This window comes from Eptatretus burgeri, chromosome 16 (genome assembly GCF_056783735.1).
Source record: "Eptatretus burgeri isolate ZD-2024b chromosome 16, Ebu_testis_v1, whole genome shotgun sequence".
Lineage (NCBI taxonomy): Eukaryota > Metazoa > Chordata > Myxini > Myxiniformes > Myxinidae > Eptatretus > Eptatretus burgeri.
Window position 1 is genome coordinate 23,964,690 of NC_140976.1, and position 21,043 is coordinate 23,985,732.

At 42.5% G+C, this 21,043-nt stretch overlaps 1 protein-coding gene across 10 annotated transcripts in view; it reads right to left on the reverse strand.

The window, feature by feature from the left end:
• Positions 1 to 21,043, reverse strand: part of FILIP1 (filamin A interacting protein 1) — a 180,328-nt gene that overhangs the window by 88,760 nt on the left and 70,525 nt on the right. For 7 of the 10 annotated variants that reach the window (XM_085859313.1, XM_085859318.1, XM_085859319.1 and 4 more), the window contains 3 exons: positions 20,622 to 20,908; positions 16,905 to 17,081; positions 12,978 to 13,156 (listed from right to left, as the gene is read on the reverse strand). In XM_085859313.1, the coding sequence (XP_085715439.1) occupies positions 12,978 to 13,156; positions 16,905 to 17,081; positions 20,622 to 20,903 (638 nt within the window). In that variant the 5' untranslated portion in view covers positions 20,904 to 20,908. The remainder of the gene's footprint in view (positions 1 to 12,977; positions 13,157 to 16,904; positions 17,082 to 20,621; positions 20,909 to 21,043) is intronic. The other 3 variants (XM_085859320.1, XM_085859321.1, XM_085859322.1) reach the window with 3 other exon arrangements.

The following is a 21,043-nucleotide window of genomic DNA, read 5'->3' on the forward strand; positions in this document are numbered from 1 at the left end:
TGAACTACGATGACCTCAAAGCTCAACTGGAACTCCTCGTCAGTACCTATTCCAGTGACCGAGAAGCATCTGTTTTAGATGAATTTTTGCAGTTTAAAGACATTTTGTCTTCTGAATCTGACAGGTCAGTGACAAACATTTCCACTTTGTTGAGGTCTAAAGATGGTATTTTGACAACTGCCTTTCCAAACATTAGTATCTTGGTAAGAATGTTCCTTACCATCCCCATTACAAACTGTCAAGGAGAGAGGTCTTTCTCTACTCTATCTGGAGTGAAGAATCACCTGAGATCAACTTTGGGACAAACCAGATTAAACTCACTTTCATTACTATGCATTGAATCTGACCTCCTACAATCCCTTGACACAAACAGTATCACTTACAAATTTGCCATCGAAAAAAGCAGGAAAATGTCATTTCGAACTTCACATAGTTGTGCTTGCAAAAGTTATTATGCTTCAGTTTCATTGTATTTTTCCATTATTGCGATGTGTAAGATGTACATGGTATGGAACTTGATTTACTTTGATGTACTTTGATGTACTTGATATGGAATTAATTTGATTAAAAATTATTGATATTACATTATGTTGTAAATATTTTTTTTTTACATTACAATATTACGATATATATATATATATATATATATCTATATATATATAAAACATTTTTTTTGGGGGGGGGGCACTGATAAGGTTTGGCCTAGGGCCCACAAGCAAGTAAATCTGGCCCTGGGGCCCATTACATTTTTGAAATATCATGTTATACAGCACAATATCGTTTTTGGCCCGATCTCTCAATGGTGAAGAATCACTTTAAAAATTAAATAACTCGTATCTGCATCCGGATTCGGATCCTCACTAAAATCGAATCAGTTCGTCCTTGTCACACACCCAACCTGTCCTCAAAATTTCATCCGGATCCGTCGACAACATTTTGAGATATCCTGCACACAAATAAACAAACAAGCAGTCATAGACTGGTACTTACGAAATCGTCAACTTGACCTCTGACCTTGTCTAATAAAAGCTGTCTCTAGAGAAGGTAGTGACGCAAACCAGAAGTTTCTACAATGATGCTGCACCAAACCATCAAAAATCGCAACGTCGACTGAAGCAAAAATCTCCATTTCTCCACGCAATTATTTTATATTATTTTATCAAAGTCACAAAACCGTAATATTCGGCCATCCACCAACAATCTTTACATAATCCGACGGCTTAGCGAGTCAGGTATGCGACGCTAACCTTTATTGGGATAAAAAATGACTTTTAAACACCATCTTTATCGAAAACACCGTCAGCGCGCACACGCAAAACCTTTACGTGATCAACGCCGCCTCTGCTCAAGTGCACTGCATCACGTGATGGCCCGTGACGCGCGAATGAAATATTTTTATACACTCTTAAAACATCTCCAAAACATCCGATTTTTACCAGAATTTCGACAACCGAGTTTGAAGCATCCTAAGCGATCGCAAAAACCGAAGACAAAATTAAAATCGAAGTTAAAACGAACTCGTAACGTCAAGCGAAGCAAAAGTACTCCATTTCTCCACATGAATTTTACGGAATTATGTTTGACCTCACTGTGACCTTGACCTTTGACCGATTTTGACCAAAATCTAATCAGCGCTAGCCATCACTCTCCTGAATCACCTGGTGCAATTTGACATTGGTAGCTTCTTCTGTTCTCGAGTTATCGTGCCTACAAACAAACAAACAAACACACAAACAAGCAGTCGTAGACTGGTACTTACGAAATCGTCAACTTGACCTCTGACCTTGTCTAATAAAAGCTGTCTCTAGAGAAGGTAGCGACGCAAACCAGAAGTTTCTACGATGATTCTGTTCCAAACCATCATAAATCGAATGTTTGACCTCACTGTGACCTTGACCTTTGACCGATTTTGACCAACATCTAATCAGCGCTAGCCACCACCCTTCTCAATCACGTGGTGTAATTTGACATTGGTAGCTTCTTCCATTCTCGAGTTATCATTTTTGGATGTTTAACCTCACTGTGACCTTGACCTTTGACCGATTTTGACCAAAATCTAATCAGCGCTCGACATCACCCTCCTGAATCATGTGGTGTAATTTGACATTGGTAGCTTCTTCCGTTCTCGACTTATCGTGCCTACAAACAAACAAACAAACAAGCAGTCATAGACTGGTACTTACGAAATCGTCAACTTGACCACGGACCTTGTCTAATAAAAGCTGTCTCGTGAGAACGTAGCGACGCAAACCAGAAGTTTCTAAGATGATTCTGTACCAAACCATCAAAAATCGAATGTTTTGGATGTTTGACCTCACTGTTACCTTGACCTTTAACCGATTTTGACCAAAATCTAATCAGCGCTAGCCATCACCCTCCTGAATCACCTGGTGCAATTTGACATTGGTAGCTTCTTCTGTTCTCGAGTTATCGTGCCTACAAACAAACAAACAAACACACAAACAAGCAGTCATAGACTGGTACTTACGAAATCGTCAACTTGACCTCTGACCTTGTCTAATAAAAGCTGTCTCTAGAGAAGGTAGCGACGCAAACCAGAAGTTTCTACGATGATTCTGTTCCAAACCATCATAAATCGAATGTTTGACCTCACTGTGACCTTGACCTTTGACCGATTTTGACCAACATCTAATCAGCGCTAGCCACCACCCTTCTCAATCACGTGGTGTAATTTGACATTGGTAGCTTCTTCCATTCTCGAGTTATCATTTTTGGATGTTTAACCTCACTGTGACCTTGACCTTTGACCGATTTTGACCAAAATCTAATCAGCGCTCGACATCACCCTCCTGAATCATGTGGTGTAATTTGACATTGGTAGCTTCTTCCGTTCTCGACTTATCGTGCCTACAAACAAACAAACAAACAAGCAGTCATAGACTGGTACTTACGAAATCGTCAACTTGACCACGGACCTTGTCTAATAAAAGCTGTCTCGTGAGAACGTAGCGACGCAAACCAGAGGTTTCTAAGATGATTCTGTACCAAACCATCAAAAATCGAATGTTTTGGATGTTTGACCTCACTGTTACCTTGACCTTTAACCGATTTTGAGCAAAATCTAAACAGCGCTCGCCACTACCCTTCTGAATCACGTGGTGTAATTTGACATTGGTAGCTTCTTCCGTTCTCGAGTTATCTGCACCAAAACATCAAAAATCGAATATTTCACCTTGCTGTGACCTTGACCTTTGACCGATTTTGAGAAAAATCTAATCAGCACTAGCCATCACCCTCCTGAATCACGTGGTGTAATTTGACATTGGTAGCTTCTTCCGTTCGAGTTATCGTGCCTACAAACAAACAAACAAACAAGCAGTCATAGACAGGAAATTACGAAATCGTCAACTTGACCTCTGACCTTGTCTGATAAAAGCTGTCTCTAGAGAACGTAGCGACGCAAACCAGAAGTTTCTACGATGATTCTGTACCAAACCATCAAAAATCGAATGTTTTGGATGTTTGACCTCACTGTGACCTTAACCTTTCATCGATTTTGACCAAAATCTAATCAGCGCTGGCCACCACCCTCCTGAATCAGGGGGTGTCATTTGAAATTGGAAGCTTCTTCTGTTTTCGAGTTATCATTTTTTGGATGTTTGACCTCACTGTTACCTTGACCTTTAACCGATTTTGACCAAAATCTAATCAGCGCTAGCCATCACCCTTCTGAATCACGTGGTGTAATTTGACATTGGTAGCTTCTTCCGTTCTCGAGTTATCTGCACCAAAACATCAAAAATCGAATATTTCACCTCACTGTGACCTTAACCTTTGACCGATTTTGACCAAAATCTAATCAGCGCTGGCCACCACCCTCCTGAATCAGGGGGTGTCATTTGAAATTGGAAGCTTCTTCCATTTTCGAGTTATCATTTTTTGGATGTTTGACCTCACTGTGACCTTGACCATTGACCGATTTTGACCAAAATCTAATCAGCACTAGCCATCAGCCTCCTGAAGCACGTGGTGTAATTTGACATTGGTAGCTTCTTCCGTTCTCGAGTTATCTGTAGCAAACCATAAAAAATCGAATATTTGACCTCACCGTGACCTTGACCTTTGACCGATTTTGACCAAAATCTAATCAGCACGAGCCATCACCCTCCTGAATCACGTGGTGTAATTTGACCTTGGTAGCTTCTTCCGTTCTCGAGTTATCGTGCCTACAAACAAACAAACAAACAAACAGAAACGGAAGGCATCAAAACACTTACGAAAACTTTAGATTTGGTAAGTAACAAACAAACTAACAAACAAACAAACAAACAAACAGAAAGGGAAGGCATCAATATACGACCGAAATCTTAAGATTTCGTAAATAACAAGCAGTCATAGACTGGTACTTACGAAATCGTCAACTTGACCTCTGACCTTGTCGAATAAAAGCTGTCTCCAGAGAAGGTCACGACGCAAACCAGAAGTTTCTACGATGATTCTGTACCAAACCATCAAAAATCGAATGTTTGACGTCACTGTGACCTTGACCTTTGACCGATTTTGACCAAAATCTAATCAGCGCTAGCCATCACCCTCCTGAATCAAGTGGTGTAATGTGACATTGGTAGCTTCTTCCGTTCTCGAGTTATCAAGTTTTGGATGTTTGACCTCACTGTGACCTTGACCTTTGACCCATTTTGACCAAAATCTAATCAGCGCTAGCCATCACCCTCCTGAATCACGTGGTGTAATTTGACATTGGTAGCTTCTTCCGTTTTCGAGTTATCGTGCCTACAAACAAACAAACAAACAAACAAACGAACAAACAAGCAGTCATAGACTGGTACTTACGAAATCGTCAACTTGACCACTGACCTTGTCTAATAAAAGCTGTCTCGAGAGAACGTAGCGACGCAAACCAGAAGTTTCGAAGATGATTCTGTACCAAACCATCAAAAATCGAATGTTTTGGATGTTTGACCTCACTGTGACCTTGACCGTTGACCGATTTTGACCAAAATCTAATCAGCACTAGCCATCACCCTCCTGAATCACGTGGTGTAATTTGACATTGGTCGCTTCTTCCGTTCTCGAGTTATCTGTACCAAACCATCAAAAATCGAATATTTGACCTTGCTGTGACCTTGACCTTTGACCAATTTTCACCAAAATCTAATCAGCACTGGCCATCATCCTCCTGAATCAGGTGGTGTAATTTGACATTGGTAGCTTCTTCCGTTCTCGAGTTATCGTGCCTACAAACAAACAAACAAACTAACAAACAAACAAGCAGTCATAGACTGGTACTTACGAAATCGTCAACTTGACCTCTGACCTTGTCTCATAAAAGCTGTCTCTTGAGAGCAGGTAGCGACACAAACCAGAAGTTTCTACGATGATTCTGCACCAAACCATCAAAAATCGAATGTTTTGGATGCTTGACCTCACTGTCACCTTGACCTTTGACCGATTTCGTCCAAAATCTAATCAGCACTCGCCATCAGCCTCCTGAATCATCTGGTGTAATTTGACATTGGAAGCTTCTTCCGTTCTCGAGTTATCTGTACCAAACCATCAAAAATCGAATATTTGACCTCACCGTGACCTTGACCTTTGACCGATTTTGACCAAAATCTAATCAGCACTCGCCATCACCCTCCTGAATCACGTGGTGTAATTTGACATTGGTAGCTTCTTCTGTTCCTGAGTTATCGTGCCTAAAAACAAACAAACAAACAGAAACGGAACGCATCAATATACTTACGAAATCTTTAGATTTCGTAAGTAACAAGCAGTCATAGACTGGTACTTACGAAATTGTCAACTTGACCTCTGACCTTGTCTTATACAAGCTGTCTCTCGAGAAGGTAGCGACGCCAACCATAAGTTTCTACGATGATTCTGTATCAAACCATCAAAAATCGTAACGTCGACCGAAGCAAAAATCTCCATTTCTCCACGCAATTATACCTTAACGTAACTCAACGACGCGTCTGCTCGAGCGCACTGCATCATGGGACGACCCGTGACGCGTCCAGTGAAATATTTTTTATACAATCTTAAAACGTCTCCAAAACATCCGATTTTTACCAGAATTTCGACAACCGAGTTTTAAGCGTCCTAAGCGATCACAAAAACCGAAGACAAAATTAAAATCGAAGTTAAAACGAACTCGTAACGTCGAGCGAAGCAAAAGTACTCCATTTCTCCACATTAATTTACGCAATTATGTTTGACCTCACTGTGACCTTGACCTTTGACCGATTTTGACCAAAATCTAATCAGCACTAGCCATCAGCCTCCTGAATCACATGGTGTAATTTGACATTGGTAGCTTCTTCCGTTCTCGAGTTATCATTTTTTGGATGTTTGACCTCACTGTGACCTTGACCTTTGACCGATTTTGACCAAAATGTAATCAGCACGAGCCATCAGCCTCCTGAATCACATGGTGTAATATGACATTGGTAGCTTCTTCCGTTCTCGAGTTATCTGTACCAAACCATCAAAAATCGAATGTTTGACCTCACTGTGACCTTGACCTTTGACCGATTTTGACCAAAATCTAATCAGCACTAGCCATCAGCCTCCTGAATCACGTGGTATAATTTGACAGTGGTAGCTTCTTCCGTTCTCGAGTTATCTGTACCAAACCATCAAAAATCGAATGTTTGACCTCACTGTGACCTTGACCTTTGACCGATTTTGACCAAAATCTAAGCAGCACTAGCCATCAGCCTCCTGAATCACGTGGTGTAATTTGACATTGGTAGCTTCTTCCGTTCTCGAGTTATCTGTACCAAACTATCAAAAATCGAATGTTTGACCTCACTGTGACCTTGACCTTTGACCGATTTTGACCAAAATCTAATCAGCACGAGCCATCACCCTCCTGAATCACGTGGTGTAATTTGACATTGGTTGCTTCTTCCTTTCTCGAGTTATTGTGCCTACAAACAAACACACAAACACACACACAAACAAACACAGAAACAAACAAACACACAAACAGAGGACGGAGGTCATCAATATACTTACGAAATCTTTAGATTTCGTAAGTAACAAGCCGGTAGGCGACATGGGTGGTCGCTATATAATTGTATACTAGTCATACAGTTTTTGACGGATCGGGCTGAAATTTTTTGACAAAGGTTGATGATAGTGCGCATAAAAACACAGAACCAATTTTTGATTTTCGAAAAAAAAAAATATAAACATATTTTTCGGATTTTTTCAAAAATTTCAAAGCCCCGTTGCTAGGCAACGGTAGCGTCCATAGCAACAGTGCTCAAAAGCATACAACTAGATCCTGGTGTGAACCTACCAGTCAAGTTTCATTAAAATCGGTTGACTCCTCTGGCCTCCAGAGCTGTCCATTACATACATACAGACAGACGGAAAACCTGAGAGTAACGGTAGTCTAGCGACCACCCAACAAACAGACAGAAAAGGGTGAAAACCTACCCTTCGGTGGAGGAGGTAATTATGGCCTGTTTTGGATGAAGAATCTGAACTGGCAGCCTGTATGCTCGGTTCAAAAAGCCATAAATTGGTGGCCGGCGGCTCATAAGAGAGTGTATTTACTCATCGACTGCGATTCAAAACATCGCAGATTCGATCCTCGAGGCTATCAAACCAATTTCAATACATGAAACATAAAAGAAAACGTGGAAAGTTGACGATATGCTCAGGAAATGAATCCACATCCAGCTGATAAAACATATAAGTATGGTGGCAGGTCACGTGACATCGAAATGGCGGTGTCCATGAGAAATTTGCTGCAATACTCGACTTTGAAAATGGCGTATGAATACTAATGAGGTCTCTTGTGCACATGCTGTGTGTGTGGTTTCTGTGACTCGGTTCTGCTCAACAACCACTTTTGACCTGCCATTGTGAGTGCGTAATGTGCAATTCAAATACTGTAGTCTTTTAACATTGATTTTCAGCATTTCGACGAAAGAGTGGCAATTTCAAAATGGTTCATCATTATTTTCTGTTCTTGAATGGAAATCAGACTCATGGAAATCCTACTATATTAAATAAGACAAATCTTTGTATGTATGTATGGACAGATGGATGGATAGTACTGTATGTATATACTGCATATGTGAAAGTCATAGTAAAATACAGGGCTGGTCTGATCATCAGATTTTGCAGATGTGTTGGTAGTACACAGGATTAGATCATTGGAAAAAAGACCCCCGCCCCCTCTCATTTGAGGGGAGGGGGGATAGACAACTTGTCAATGTTCCCAGAGGGAGCAAGCATTTCGAGTATTGGAGATACGAGAAATGTGTCCGTGGATGAGAGGTGGCAAGTTCCTTTCTTTTCCTGGTAATACAATTATTGGGTGATGGCAGTCGATAACACACACACACACATATACACACACACACACACACACACACACACACACACACACACACACACACACACACACACACACACACACACACACCTTCTTTTACTAAAAGATGCAAAAAATAGCCCATACAGCTCCCACTCACACCCCCTACTCCCAAGAATGATCAATCGTAAATATCATCATTCTAGTATCATCACTAAATATCATCATCAAAGGTTTCGGTAGAACTTGGTCATCACTGAACCTTCAGGCCTTGCACCAGTCTACATCCTTGGGGGTTTGCAGTCCAGGAAGCTGTAAGCGATCACCGTTTTGGGCAAGTTCAGGAAGTTCTCCAACTCTTTAGTTGTGTAGAGGCACACCTCTTACTCGCTGGTACATGTCCAAGTATTTTCAGCTTCTTTTACAAGCTCTGTGAGCCATTTTAGAAAGCAATCCTAATTTCGCATACACGATATACTTTGTGTTGCCTGAACGCCGCCATTTTCTAAGGTTTCCGTACATGCACACTGAGCATTCTGGGGCGGATTACGTCGTTTTGAAAGTCGCATATTGTCTTGAAGCCAATTCAAGCTCTTCAATTTCACCACGGTTTTTACTTTTATACACGAGTGTTTAATTGTCATCATGTAAATATGCTCCTAAAACTGCTGGAGTCTTCAGACTCCACAACTTCTTATACGATATATAATAAGTGTGATTATTTAATTCGGTATTTATTTGAAATACTTTCAATACCAACAGTCCATTATTCCCTGCAATTAGAACTAGAAGGGTACTCGGTAGAGCGCATACCTCCGCAACACAATTCCTCATCCACAAGAACATATCCAGCCAAATAAAATTTTCAACTATCATGCCATGTAGTTTTTGGCCCTATCTCTCAATGGTGAAGAATCAATATAAAAATTAAATAATTCTCGTATCCGGATCTGGATTTCGATATTCACCTCAATCGAATCAATTTGTCCTTGTCACACACCCAAACTGTCCACCAAGTTTCGTGTGAATCCGTCAACAACTTTTTGAGATATCGTGCTATATATCGGTTTAGCCCTATCTCTCAATAATGAAGAATAATTTTTAAAATTCTCATAGCCGGATCCGGATCCGAATCGTCACCAAAATCTAATCAGTTCATCCTTGTCACACACACCAAACCTGTCCACAAAATTTTATCCGAATCCGTCCACAACTTTTTGAGATATCCTGCACACAAACAGACAAACAGACAGACAGACAAACAGACAGAAAGGGGTGAAAACATAACCTCCTTCACCTTCGGTGGCGGAGGTAACAATGACTGAGCTGCACAACTAGCTGTGGAGAGAAGGGTTGGGGAATCCTTTTTGTGGATTAAGGTGTCACGATTTATCCATAAAATGAGGAACAATGACATACTTTTTGAATCAAAAGCAGTTTCATGCTCTCACACAATAAAATGAACACCCCCTAAAATAACAGATTTGTCAATTTACCCACAATCCATTAGAAAACTTTAGTTCGGGTCAATTTCTTTTTTTATATGAATCATGCCAAAAACATATGGTTTATGTGATGTTGCTTTTAACATGTGGTCATGTCATTGTGGATGTACAAACAGTGGATCGAGTACGTTGGGGGTTCCAAAAAGCCCTGGACTACCACTTGTGTAAATAATACCACTGCAAGATTTTGTCAGTCAAACATCACCGCAACTATGAAAGCAACCTGAAAGGTCATCAGCGGTAGACGTAGACACACACACACACACACACACACACACACACACACACACACACACACACACACACACACTCGCAATTACTCACCAAGCCCACAACAATCCATGAAGAAAAGCCTCTCTGTTGACTGTATGGTTAAAGGCAAACAAATGATGGAGCAGGTTCTCAATAAACTTGGATACAATGAGTGAGCGGCTATTCCAAAAATGGAAGGGAAATTCCTGCTTACAAACATTAATGCCAAACAGAATAAAATATGGGCCCAGTGGATGAAGAGCAAATCTCCGCTGTTTTTGATGGTCTGTCCTATTCTCAGATGAGTCCAGATTCCAAAAGTTTCCTTATCGTGGATACAGAGCACAGAGAAGGCCCACTGAGACTTGTTTTTTTTTTTTTAATAAAGAATGTAGGATTAATGCTGAAATGTACTTTTGCTTCCACCGTTTCTAACGAAGCAAAAACTGATGACCAAATACAATATATTGATCACAAAAATGTCAAATGTTTTCAAACAAAAACACATCAATTTCTCAAGAATAGGTTAGACTCCCTCTTAAGGACACGAGCAGTTACTCCAGCAGTTACGAGCCAAAGGAAACAAGCGATCTAACCAGAACACCTCCTATGAAACCCATCAAGCAAAAATGATGTAATTATAACAACAGCTGCTTCTCAATGGTCGATGTCTTTCATAATCGCATTGTTGGCAGGTACGTTCATTTGTTCACATGTGACATATTAGCAAAGCGTGCAAACCCGTTGGCCGTACTGATCTACAGGGCCGACGGCTGGTCTTGCTAACTCCCACCATGCGGAGGATTTGGAATAGTTTTTGATTTTGATGTACCGTACTCCTTACAGAGTGTTGGTGCTGTCGAAGCAGTTTCTTGGAAAGATTTATACTGGGTGGTTTGCCAATGCCTTCCCAGCATCGGTTGTCCATGCTCTATCCTCTTAAATCCTGAGCCTCAAACAAGGAAGCAGAATGTACCGTTTTTAAAAGTCTTTGGTGTGACTCGGCCCGGGTTCGAACGACTGACCGACCAGACTCAGAGCGGATTGCTCTAACCATTATGCCACCAAGTCTGGTTTTTGGAACCATCCTGACTGCAAATCGGAACTTGGCGAAAGTGACACCTGAAAAAAGACAATCTTAGTCCATTGAATAACTTCCACAATAAATAATGCAACCGACAAGTTTTGCAATATCTGACTTTTTAAAATATTTTGTTCTCATTTCTAATTGGTGAGGAATAAACTTTTTTTTTAATGAAGTTAATTCAATCCCAGTGGTGTAGCTGGTCATTTTTTTTTTTAATGGAGTGGGAGTTGGTGTAGGTGCACCCGTCGATCAAGGTAATGGGTGTGTGTTGGGTGTGTGATGAATTTTTACCCCATTACGTGGAATGTACGATTCTCAGCTGAAATACTCATACCCCGAGCTGACGTCACAATGGAACCGATCGCATTACTCTGAGCTATCCCAGCTGTTCGTAGGCTGCACATGTCAAGGAAACTTTGAGTTCATGTAAAATAAAATAAAAATAATAAAAACTATGAAAAGAAACCCAAATTATCTTTCTGACTGTTTTTTTTATTTAAATATTTTCTCTCGATCCGGGAGGGCAATGATAAGCATGTGCTCGTATCACTCGCAGATCAACATCTCATGATGGGATGATCAGTACAAGATTCACAAATTAAATAATACCATGCTCATTGACTTTTTATTATTACTTGATGCTCTCGATGGACACTTTCTTGCCAAATTCACTCGATATATTATCTCTTCCGTACAAACTAATCGAGACTATTAATGTAGTTTCCGATGCGTTCAGATCAGCCTCTCCTTGCTTGAGATCAGCCATGGGGGTTAAATGAAACCGCTCTGACGTGCCCTCTGCTGGTACAGTGGAGCATATTATAACTTGGAACAAATGCCAAGCAACTTGGGCTCAACCCGAGTCGAATATTTACTTCAAAGGATTGAAAATACGTTTAACCATCTTTTACTTGCCCCAAGTCACGTCACGGTGTGTTGCATCCGGCCCGTGACTACCGTGATACAAGTACACTTACTTGGAACTTTGTCTTCGCATATCCAAAGAATTACCTTCTTACCAAGGTCAAAAAAATTAAAAAAAAAAATAGTCAACATAATAAAAGTAAACTAATCAGGTGATCTGGGTCAGATAACAAATAAAATGTGATGTAACTGTGACACAAGCAAGATAAAGTTCTAAACTAGGTCAAAGTCAGAGCACCAATGGCTGTAGTAATATGCAAGCTTGTGCCGGATACGGTTTGTGGTCTTCCTGTATATGAATGGTGACATGTAATAAACCACTCAGAGACTCTAATCTGCCATTGTCCATACATTTATATTATACAGTATTCGTCTCGTCTCGCCTTGTCTCGTCTTGTGTCGTATCACTTCAACGGCAACAGTTTGTTTTTGGCAAAGACTTGCTCATGGTCATACAAGAAAAGAAACAAGTCAGCTCAAGATGTTAGGGTTGGGGTAAGCCAGCTTAAACAACATTGTAAATACAAATGGAACTATTGCGCACAAAATTAATTTCTACAAAAAGAGATTCTAAATAATTATAATTTTGTACGCAGCCACAAGGCTACTGGTCGCATCATTGCTGGGAGCATGGCTGGGCGGATGGTGCAGTGACCCCTGTTTCCAGCAAGCTGGTACTTATTTTGTCAACCTCGGAAGGATGTTAGGCTGAGTCAACACACCTGGTTTATTTAATGGACCGGCAGGGACTCAAACCCAAGATCCTAAGAACTTAAGGCAGCCACTTTAACCATTAAGCCAACACCAGGCTTAAACTCCAAATGATATGACCAGTAGAACTTGCTGCATCCTTGACGTTTAAATGAGTTGTTATGGTTATTTTTATGGGTAGCCTTGCCTTTCTCTCTCGTGCTCAAGGAGCTGCGTGAAGTCATCGCTCTTGTCCATATAGTCGCTGTGCTTCCGTCGCTCGTCCTCCAGGTCGCGCACCGTGCGCCGGTTGCTTTGCTCAGCGAAGAGCAGCTGATCAAGCATCGTCCGGTGGGTTTGTCGCTGTTTTTCAGACAGACGCTCCAACTGTGGGTAAATATGTGGGATAAAACAGGGAACTGTTCGGAGATGTGCAACGAAGAAGCAGAATTCTTTTTGATTTGTAAATAAAAAAAATCAAGGCTCAGGAAAGAGCCAAATCAAGGAGGGCAAAAAGGGCAACATATTGATGGTGGGATAGTGGAACCACAGTTGGATACAATAAGGGAATGAGCTTACAGGGTTGGGGATGGTTAACGGGGTTAAAAAGGATTGTGGGTAAAGATGAAGGATGACATGAGATGATCATGGTGTGCCACCTCCTCGAGGCCCTGGAGGGAAGAGTGCAATTGAACAGGATTAGAGGAAGGCTTTGACGGGCTGATTGGGCTGCATGATTGCCTGAGCTTTTGAGAAAATAGTCATTGTAGGATTAGACGATAACACATTATTGACCTGCTTGTGTTTGGATTATTTAACCTGCTTATACTGTAAATATAAATTATATATTTTACTGTATACCAGGGTATCATAACTAAATGGGAGAGGATTCAAAGCAAGAACGAATGGAGGCAAAAAAATCTAAAATCTTTCATTTCTAACTGCAGCTCCAACACCGTCCCAGCTCCACAGCAGAGTGATGACCGAAACCCACGTAAAGGTAAGAAGCGGGTTACAAAGATTTATCGCCAGACTTCTGCTCTCATGTGTTCAACAACAGGAGACAGATATTCTTACCGAGTTGTGTGTTCTTCCTGCATGGTAGATACTGATAGGTCCCACAATGAGTCAAATCCAGCTGGAGACAAGTTCGTCAATTTGTATGCAGCAGGTGATTGCTTGTTTGCATCATTGCTGGGAGCATGGCTCTGCTGCTGAAGCAGTGCCCCCCCTCCCAATCGGTGAGCACGGGACACTGGCGACAACTCACCTTCACTCTGTCGAAGGTATCGTGAGATTTTTAAGGTCCATCACCTAATGCTAGCAGTTGTGACATCCAGCTTATCGTGCGTGCTTTGTGATGCCTGCCGATCACCAATCTGTCAGTTTATCGGCAGATCAGGATTCAAACCCAGATTGTGCAGCTCAAAGCTAAATGCACAATGTCTGTCCCGTCCTATAGGATTTGCGATTGATGATACATTTTAAGCTGTGGCCTTGGTGCTCTGCGGGCAGCATGTTGCATCAAAGCAAATGGCTTTTTTCATGGTAAGTTAAACTGTCTATCCAATGTATTGGTACTCGCTTGTGGATGTTAAAGATCCTACAGTCTTTCAAAACGTGTAGGCTACTGCAAGCTGGTATCCTGGCAAGATGGCAAATTCCTACCCTGATTCTCCAAAGGGAAAGCAATAACAACAAGAGTGCAAGTGAGCACAATGTACGCCCAAACTAGAAGGTATATACAGAATTGTGCTACTACATGGAAAACAGCATCCTGGTTGCCATGGCAACCACTTTAGATGACGAACGTATGTCGCGACACACCGTCTCCACAGTCTGTACCTATGTTCCAAATATGAAACATGAAAGTTGAAAACTTTGGGAGTTAGAGTGCGGATAGGAACGGACGGACAGACGGACGGACGGACGGACGGACGACCGGTATCACATAATACGCCCCGATATATATATATATATATATATATATATATATATATATATATATATATATATATATATATATATATATATATATATATATCGGGCGTATAAAAATGGCAAACCACACAGTGCATTTTCTGTCAAAAGAGTTTGGGTATTTTAAAACAACGCATGTAGCAAGGTGCAGTCGTGACTCTTCAACAGCAATCGTACAACACATGTATTTTTCCCTACGATTTGATTCGTCCATGGGCAGTGCAGGTAAAGAAAAGAAGTTGAACAGATGGTTGTAAAATTAATCGATGGAGAGCAGGTTAATCGGGTGACAAGAAGAATGGAGGAATATAATTTGGTGAGGGTGTGACTCCCCTTCATTACCTCTGCCACCAAAGGTGGACGGAGGTTGTTTTTTCACCCCCTGATTGTCTGTCTGTCCGCCTTTGATCACAATATCTCAAAAAGTTAAGGACTGATTTGGATGAAACCTGGTGGACAGGTTGGGTGTGTGCCAAGGACGATTTGATTCGATTTTGGTGAAAATCCGAATACGAGAATATTTTTTCCTGATTCTTCACAATTGAGTGAGAGGGCCAAGAATGAAGTATAGTACGATATTTCAAGAAATTATGGATGAGTTATGACAAAACTGGGTGGATGAGGTTGGGTATGTGACAAGAACAAGCCAATTTGATTTTGATTAAAGTCCGGACGCATATGCCGCCTATCAGTGGGATACCACACGTAAACTGTTCAGTAGGTATATTCTCCACTGAGTGCTGTTGTAATTGCATGTAAAAATTGCTTATTTTTTACAAAAATGAGAAGGGTTAAACACTGATCCCCTTTTTTGGCAATTTTTGCAATACAAGGTTGTTGTTGTTGTTGTTTATTTTTTTGGGGGGGGGGGGAGTTTACAATACTCCAACAGCCCTGAACAGCATCCTCTCATCTCCTCTCCCTGTCAAGGCTCGAGTGCTCCAGTGTCCTGGCCCAGTCTTGTTCCTCATCTTCATCAATGATCTTTATGCTTCCCTGGAAAATCCTGCTGATGATTCCACCCTCTGCTTTACCATTTCTCATCCTTCGATCAGACAGGCAGCAACCTCTTCCCTCTCTGCAGACATTCATAGAATCAGGAGCTGGTTCAACACTTGGAATAAGTCTTTTAACCCCGACAACTCACACACAGTCACCTTGTCTCTCCGAAAGGACCGTCTGGCAAATCCTCCCATCTACTTCCTAAACAAACCACTTGCAGAGGTTAAGCCAGCCACCAACTGGGCATCCTTCATCAGGCAATGTCTTTCCTTAGTCAGTCTGAACTATTGACAACCTACAAAGCCTTCATTCGCAGCTTGATGGAGTAGTAGTACTCCTCTCCACTTTGGGCTTATGCCCATACCTCACACCTTACCCTTATTGATACCGTAGAAAGCAAGGCCCTCAACATCATTGGGATCTTCCGTGACGAAGCTGAGGGTCTAGTCCTGTTACTTTCGCATTGCAGACATGTTTGTGGTCTGTCTGTATTCTACCACCTCTTTCTTGGTCTTGCACCCTCTGCTCGAGCAAATGCTATCCAGGGTGCCGTTTTCAGTTTTATTCGATTCTCTTGTGATAACTTCGCCAAACATTTATTGTGTTCTCAGTGGCTACAGAGTACGAGGAAGAGGGAAAGAAAGACAATTAAATGGGAAGTCAGGAGGAGGAATCCCCTGCCAAGTTTATCCATGGACCCTGTGACTCTGCATTTTATTTTTTTAAAAATTGGGGGGGGGGGGAGGAAACAGAGGGTGGCTGTGGTGTGCGGGTAGTGCACAGGCATGATGGGCCAAATGGCCTCCTCCGGTGTCCAAGTTCCTTGTTTATTATCCTTATACCAGGAAAGTAATAATTACATCATAGCACAACAAAATAAGAAATAGGTAAATAAAACGAAAAAAATCAAACAGAAATCAAATAATTATTTTCCCCACATATTCCAACCATGTCGAAGTAAACGGCACAATTAACAAGGTTCAAGAAAAAAAAATTAAAATAAAAAAACAACAACATGTAATTGAATAGTTAACACAAATTTTTTTTTTTGCCAAATTATGCAAATTTTAATGCAACGGTAAAAAAAATTGCATTTAAACGTCAGTTAATAAGAACATTAATGTGATTAATGACGGAAACAGTGGTAAAATACCTCAACCGTTGCTGCTTCATACACGTCGTCTTGCGCTCCTCCATCCCGGCAATGCAAGGCTCCTCGCAATGCCGCCCGGAGAGGCTTCACCGGTAAACCAACTCCATAACGCCTCTCCAAAGCCTTCGAATTCACCTTCTCTGCACTCAGGACCGCCAAGGCCTCGTCCCTCGCCTGCTGGACGCAATCGAGGAGATGTATCAAGTGGAACTAGTCCCTACATGGATGATTCACTCGTATGTTTATGAGCAAAAATAATGTGTAAACATTAAAATCCATGAACAAAGCCAAAATTAGGAGCAGCTTCATCAGCCAGTCTTGGAGATGAACAGTGGCTTCAATCAATCAGAAGACAACTGTCATTCTTGGACTGACAAGATGAAGACGAGGACGTTGGAAGCACCAGCTGTGATTTCGTGCCTGCCGAAAAGATCTCGAGCCTTGAAGAAATGGAAATACTGTTGTGAGGCTGAGTTTCGGCGGCGAGCACGACCGCTAGATGGAGCAGTAGAGTCGGCTCCACCGAACACAAGGAATTTATAGGTCGTCACCCCGGATAACTCCAGAGCCGACGGGTCCCTTATCGGACCAAAGATCGCCAATAGGTCGACCGCGTGGGATAGGGTCAATTGCCAATTTCAATTTACCTAAATACCCACGTCGTCCAAACTACCGGGGAAATTCACCCTCGGCAGAGCTCGAGCGGAACGAGCCGTTAGCGTGCTCGGACTGTGCGAAACACGAGCGGATGGTTACTGAGGTCCGTCGGTCCAAATGCACAATTTGCCACTTCCCAATTTCCCAACACGCACCGTGCTAAACCAATGAATGAAAAACAGAAACGAGCTGAAACATTTAACAATAGTGATATTTATTTACAAGAGGCAGGGAGGGAACACACAAAGAGCAGACTTATCACGACTAAAGCAAGGGAAATAATGTCCAACAAAAAGCACTTAACAATTCTGCTTAGGCAAGACAGGCCCGCACACAGACTTGCACACCCAAAAGAAATGGACCTCAATGGTCTTAGTCGGTAGAGCCGGCCTAGGGTACCTGTCCGCTTCGTGCGGCCACACCGACTCCGAACCACTGGTGGGACTCGAACCCACGACCCGAAGTCCACGGCTTAGGATCCTGGCTGCTCGACTACCAGACCTGCCCTCCAAAGGACCACAGACCGCTCCAACCACGACCCTGACTGTCTGCAGAACCCTCCGCAGTCGCCACGATCACACGGCCTCCCGAAAAACTGGTCCAGACCAAGCCAATCTCCGACCGTCTGCCAAAATTTCCACGATCCTCCGAACTGCGAACGCTTCTGCCACGAGCACACCGTCTCTCTACTCGCTGGTCCAGACAACCACACCTTCTCCTCAGGAGGGAGGGGCTTCTTCTCCTGGCCACTCGCCTCCTCATTGGTCGGACCCATCGCGCGATTCCCTGGCCGTCCTCCATTGGACAGGCCCACGGTAGGCATGGCAACTCCCACCCTTCTGGGCGGAGTCCCGATCTGAGGCAATGAGCCTCCTGATTGGACAAAGGGCGCGCCCTTGCCCTCGTGGGCGGAGTCAGCTCTGGAGCGAGGGGTCCCACCCACGTCCGCAACCAGAAACACGTGCGTTATGGCGTCGGTGAGTGAGGCGACGGTGCCGCTGGTGTTGTTGTTGTTATAAGTGTAAAAATCCTATCTATAAAATAACTTCGCAGTGCATGCACACTTAATTCCCATTAGACATAGGGGAAAGGGAGCTATGTATCCATATTTACTTATCAAAATAACTGAGCTATGGGGACTTGAATGTTGAGTACTCATGGCTGCCAGATCTGTAACAATACCACGTTGAGAATCCAAGGGAGTCACAACTAAAAGGCTTTGAGTCAGTAATCTTGAGCCGATGACTCCGACTCATTGACAAATTTACTGTGAACAGCTGCGGATGTTTCCATTGACATTGTCGCACAAGTGATTCCTCAGATTGCATGGAAATGGACATCTCTTTGAAAACATCAAGTAATAACTAAATAATCAACATGTCGGTTACTCCGTGTGATGACAGAGTTTAAGGTTCTAATCTAATGGTTTCATTGAACCTGATGTTGGTTTAGCGGTGAGGGTGGCTGGTTTGGGATCTTAGGATCCTGAGTTTGAGCCCCGTTGTCCGCGGAATTAACACCAGGTGGGGTTGACTCAGCCTGTCATCCTTCTAGGGTGGTTGAAATGAGCACCAATGTATTGGGAGAGGGACACACCATCAACAGCATAGTCGTGCCCCAACAAAATGATCGCTACCCAGGCTCTCATCAGCCAAGCTGCCATAACCAGGAAGAATATGGAGTCACTAACGAGATTACTGCGAGAAGTCGGCAGGAAAACATCTGGCATATGACCATGCAGGCTGGAATATCTGACGCCAGGTGGCATCATCAGCAAAGTGGAAGAAAATGCAGAATTGGAGTATAAATGATGCAAATAATTCCCATGTCACTGAAGGAATAAAAAAAATATATAAAAGAAAGAAAAGAATACAGGATGGTATGAGGAAGTCTGAAAGAAGAACAGGTTTCGACACTTTTGAAAACGTCAAAGGTGATGACAAAACTCTCCAATCAAACACCTCTTCTCAATTTGCAACTCAACACGACCCCTGATTTTTAAATAATAATTGATGTTGTGAAGTAGCAATGAAGGAATAAATTTGTGAATGAAATTGGGAATGCATTGGGTGAATTATTTATTTATTCATAAAGTAGCCTGTGGCTGCTCGGCTGCATGATTTTCTGGGGGCACAGTTGTGCCTCTGATGCAGTGCCCCCTGTTACCAGTAAGCTAGTTCTCATTTTACCAACCTTGGAAGGATGACAGGTTGAGTCAAACCACCTGCTGTTAATTCAACGGGTCGAGAGTGGCTTGAACTGAAGAATTCAAGACCCTAACATCTTTAGCCAGCCCCCTCAACCGTTAAGCCAACACCAGGTTATTGGGTGAATTATAACGTGTGAATAATGAGTGTTCCAGTGTTGGTAGAGATGACACCACAGCTGCAGGTGTGAAGAACACATCTGTAATTGAACCGAACCCAGAGAATTCAAAGTGCATGAGTTAAGAAAAAGACGATCGTGAGGTTTAGAACACTTGGTGTGGTTTTTTAAGACCAATTGTTGCTCCTCTTTATTCCGTGTCAACCAATGAAATTGCTCCAGGCTGCTATGAAAGTCATTTCCCCTCAACGAGTCCACTGCCCAACCAAGTCCTCCAAGTCACTTTGCCCTCATAAATCACTCTGTGCTGCACAGACCGGCTCATTGTGTCGCATGGTGCAAAGGTGATGTCATAATTGAACTTATCAGGCAGAGCTGAGAAATCGATTGTGATTAAAAGAAAGTAAAACAAATGGCTGATGAATACAGTGTGAAGCCTGGTGTTGGTTTAACGGTAAAGGTGGTTGGCTTAAGTTTAAGCCCCTGTTGTGACGTTGAATTAACACCAGGCAGGTCGACTCAGCCTGTCATCCTTCTGAGATCGGCAAAATGAGTACCAGCTATCTGGTAACGGAGGCAACTGCACCAGAGGCACAACCGCGCCCCCAGAAAATGATGCGGCCAAGCAGCCATCGGCTGCATATGAACAAAGAAATAAATAATACAGTATGAGTCCCTGCAAAGGAAAAAGGGGAATTAAAGGAATTTGTATAAAAAGGTGCACACTCTACATACCTGTACCTCTCCTTCGAGCAGACTCAGTAACCACAATAGTTCTTCCCTGCTGAGCTCTCGGCCACTCTTCGCCTTGCTGTGAACCCGTCCATAGCTGCTCGTTCTCCCCCCACTGTCTCTCTGTCCTTTTCGGCTTTTCCCTTTTTTCACTGTACAATCTGGGGCCTGGCCCTCAATGGAGCCACCGGTCACTCGGCCTCTGGGCATCAGGCTCCCCTCCTCACTTCCATAGTCATCATGACTTCCCTCCACCTCCGTTTCTCCAGCTTTACTCCTCATCATGTTACCTGCGAATGTGAAGGTGCGAGTTCGTCTGACTTATAGAACAACACAGAAATCATATTCTCATCATTTATCATCTTTCATCAGAACTCGTCATACCGATGTTAAATAGGTCAAACCAAAATGGGGAAAAAAAAAAA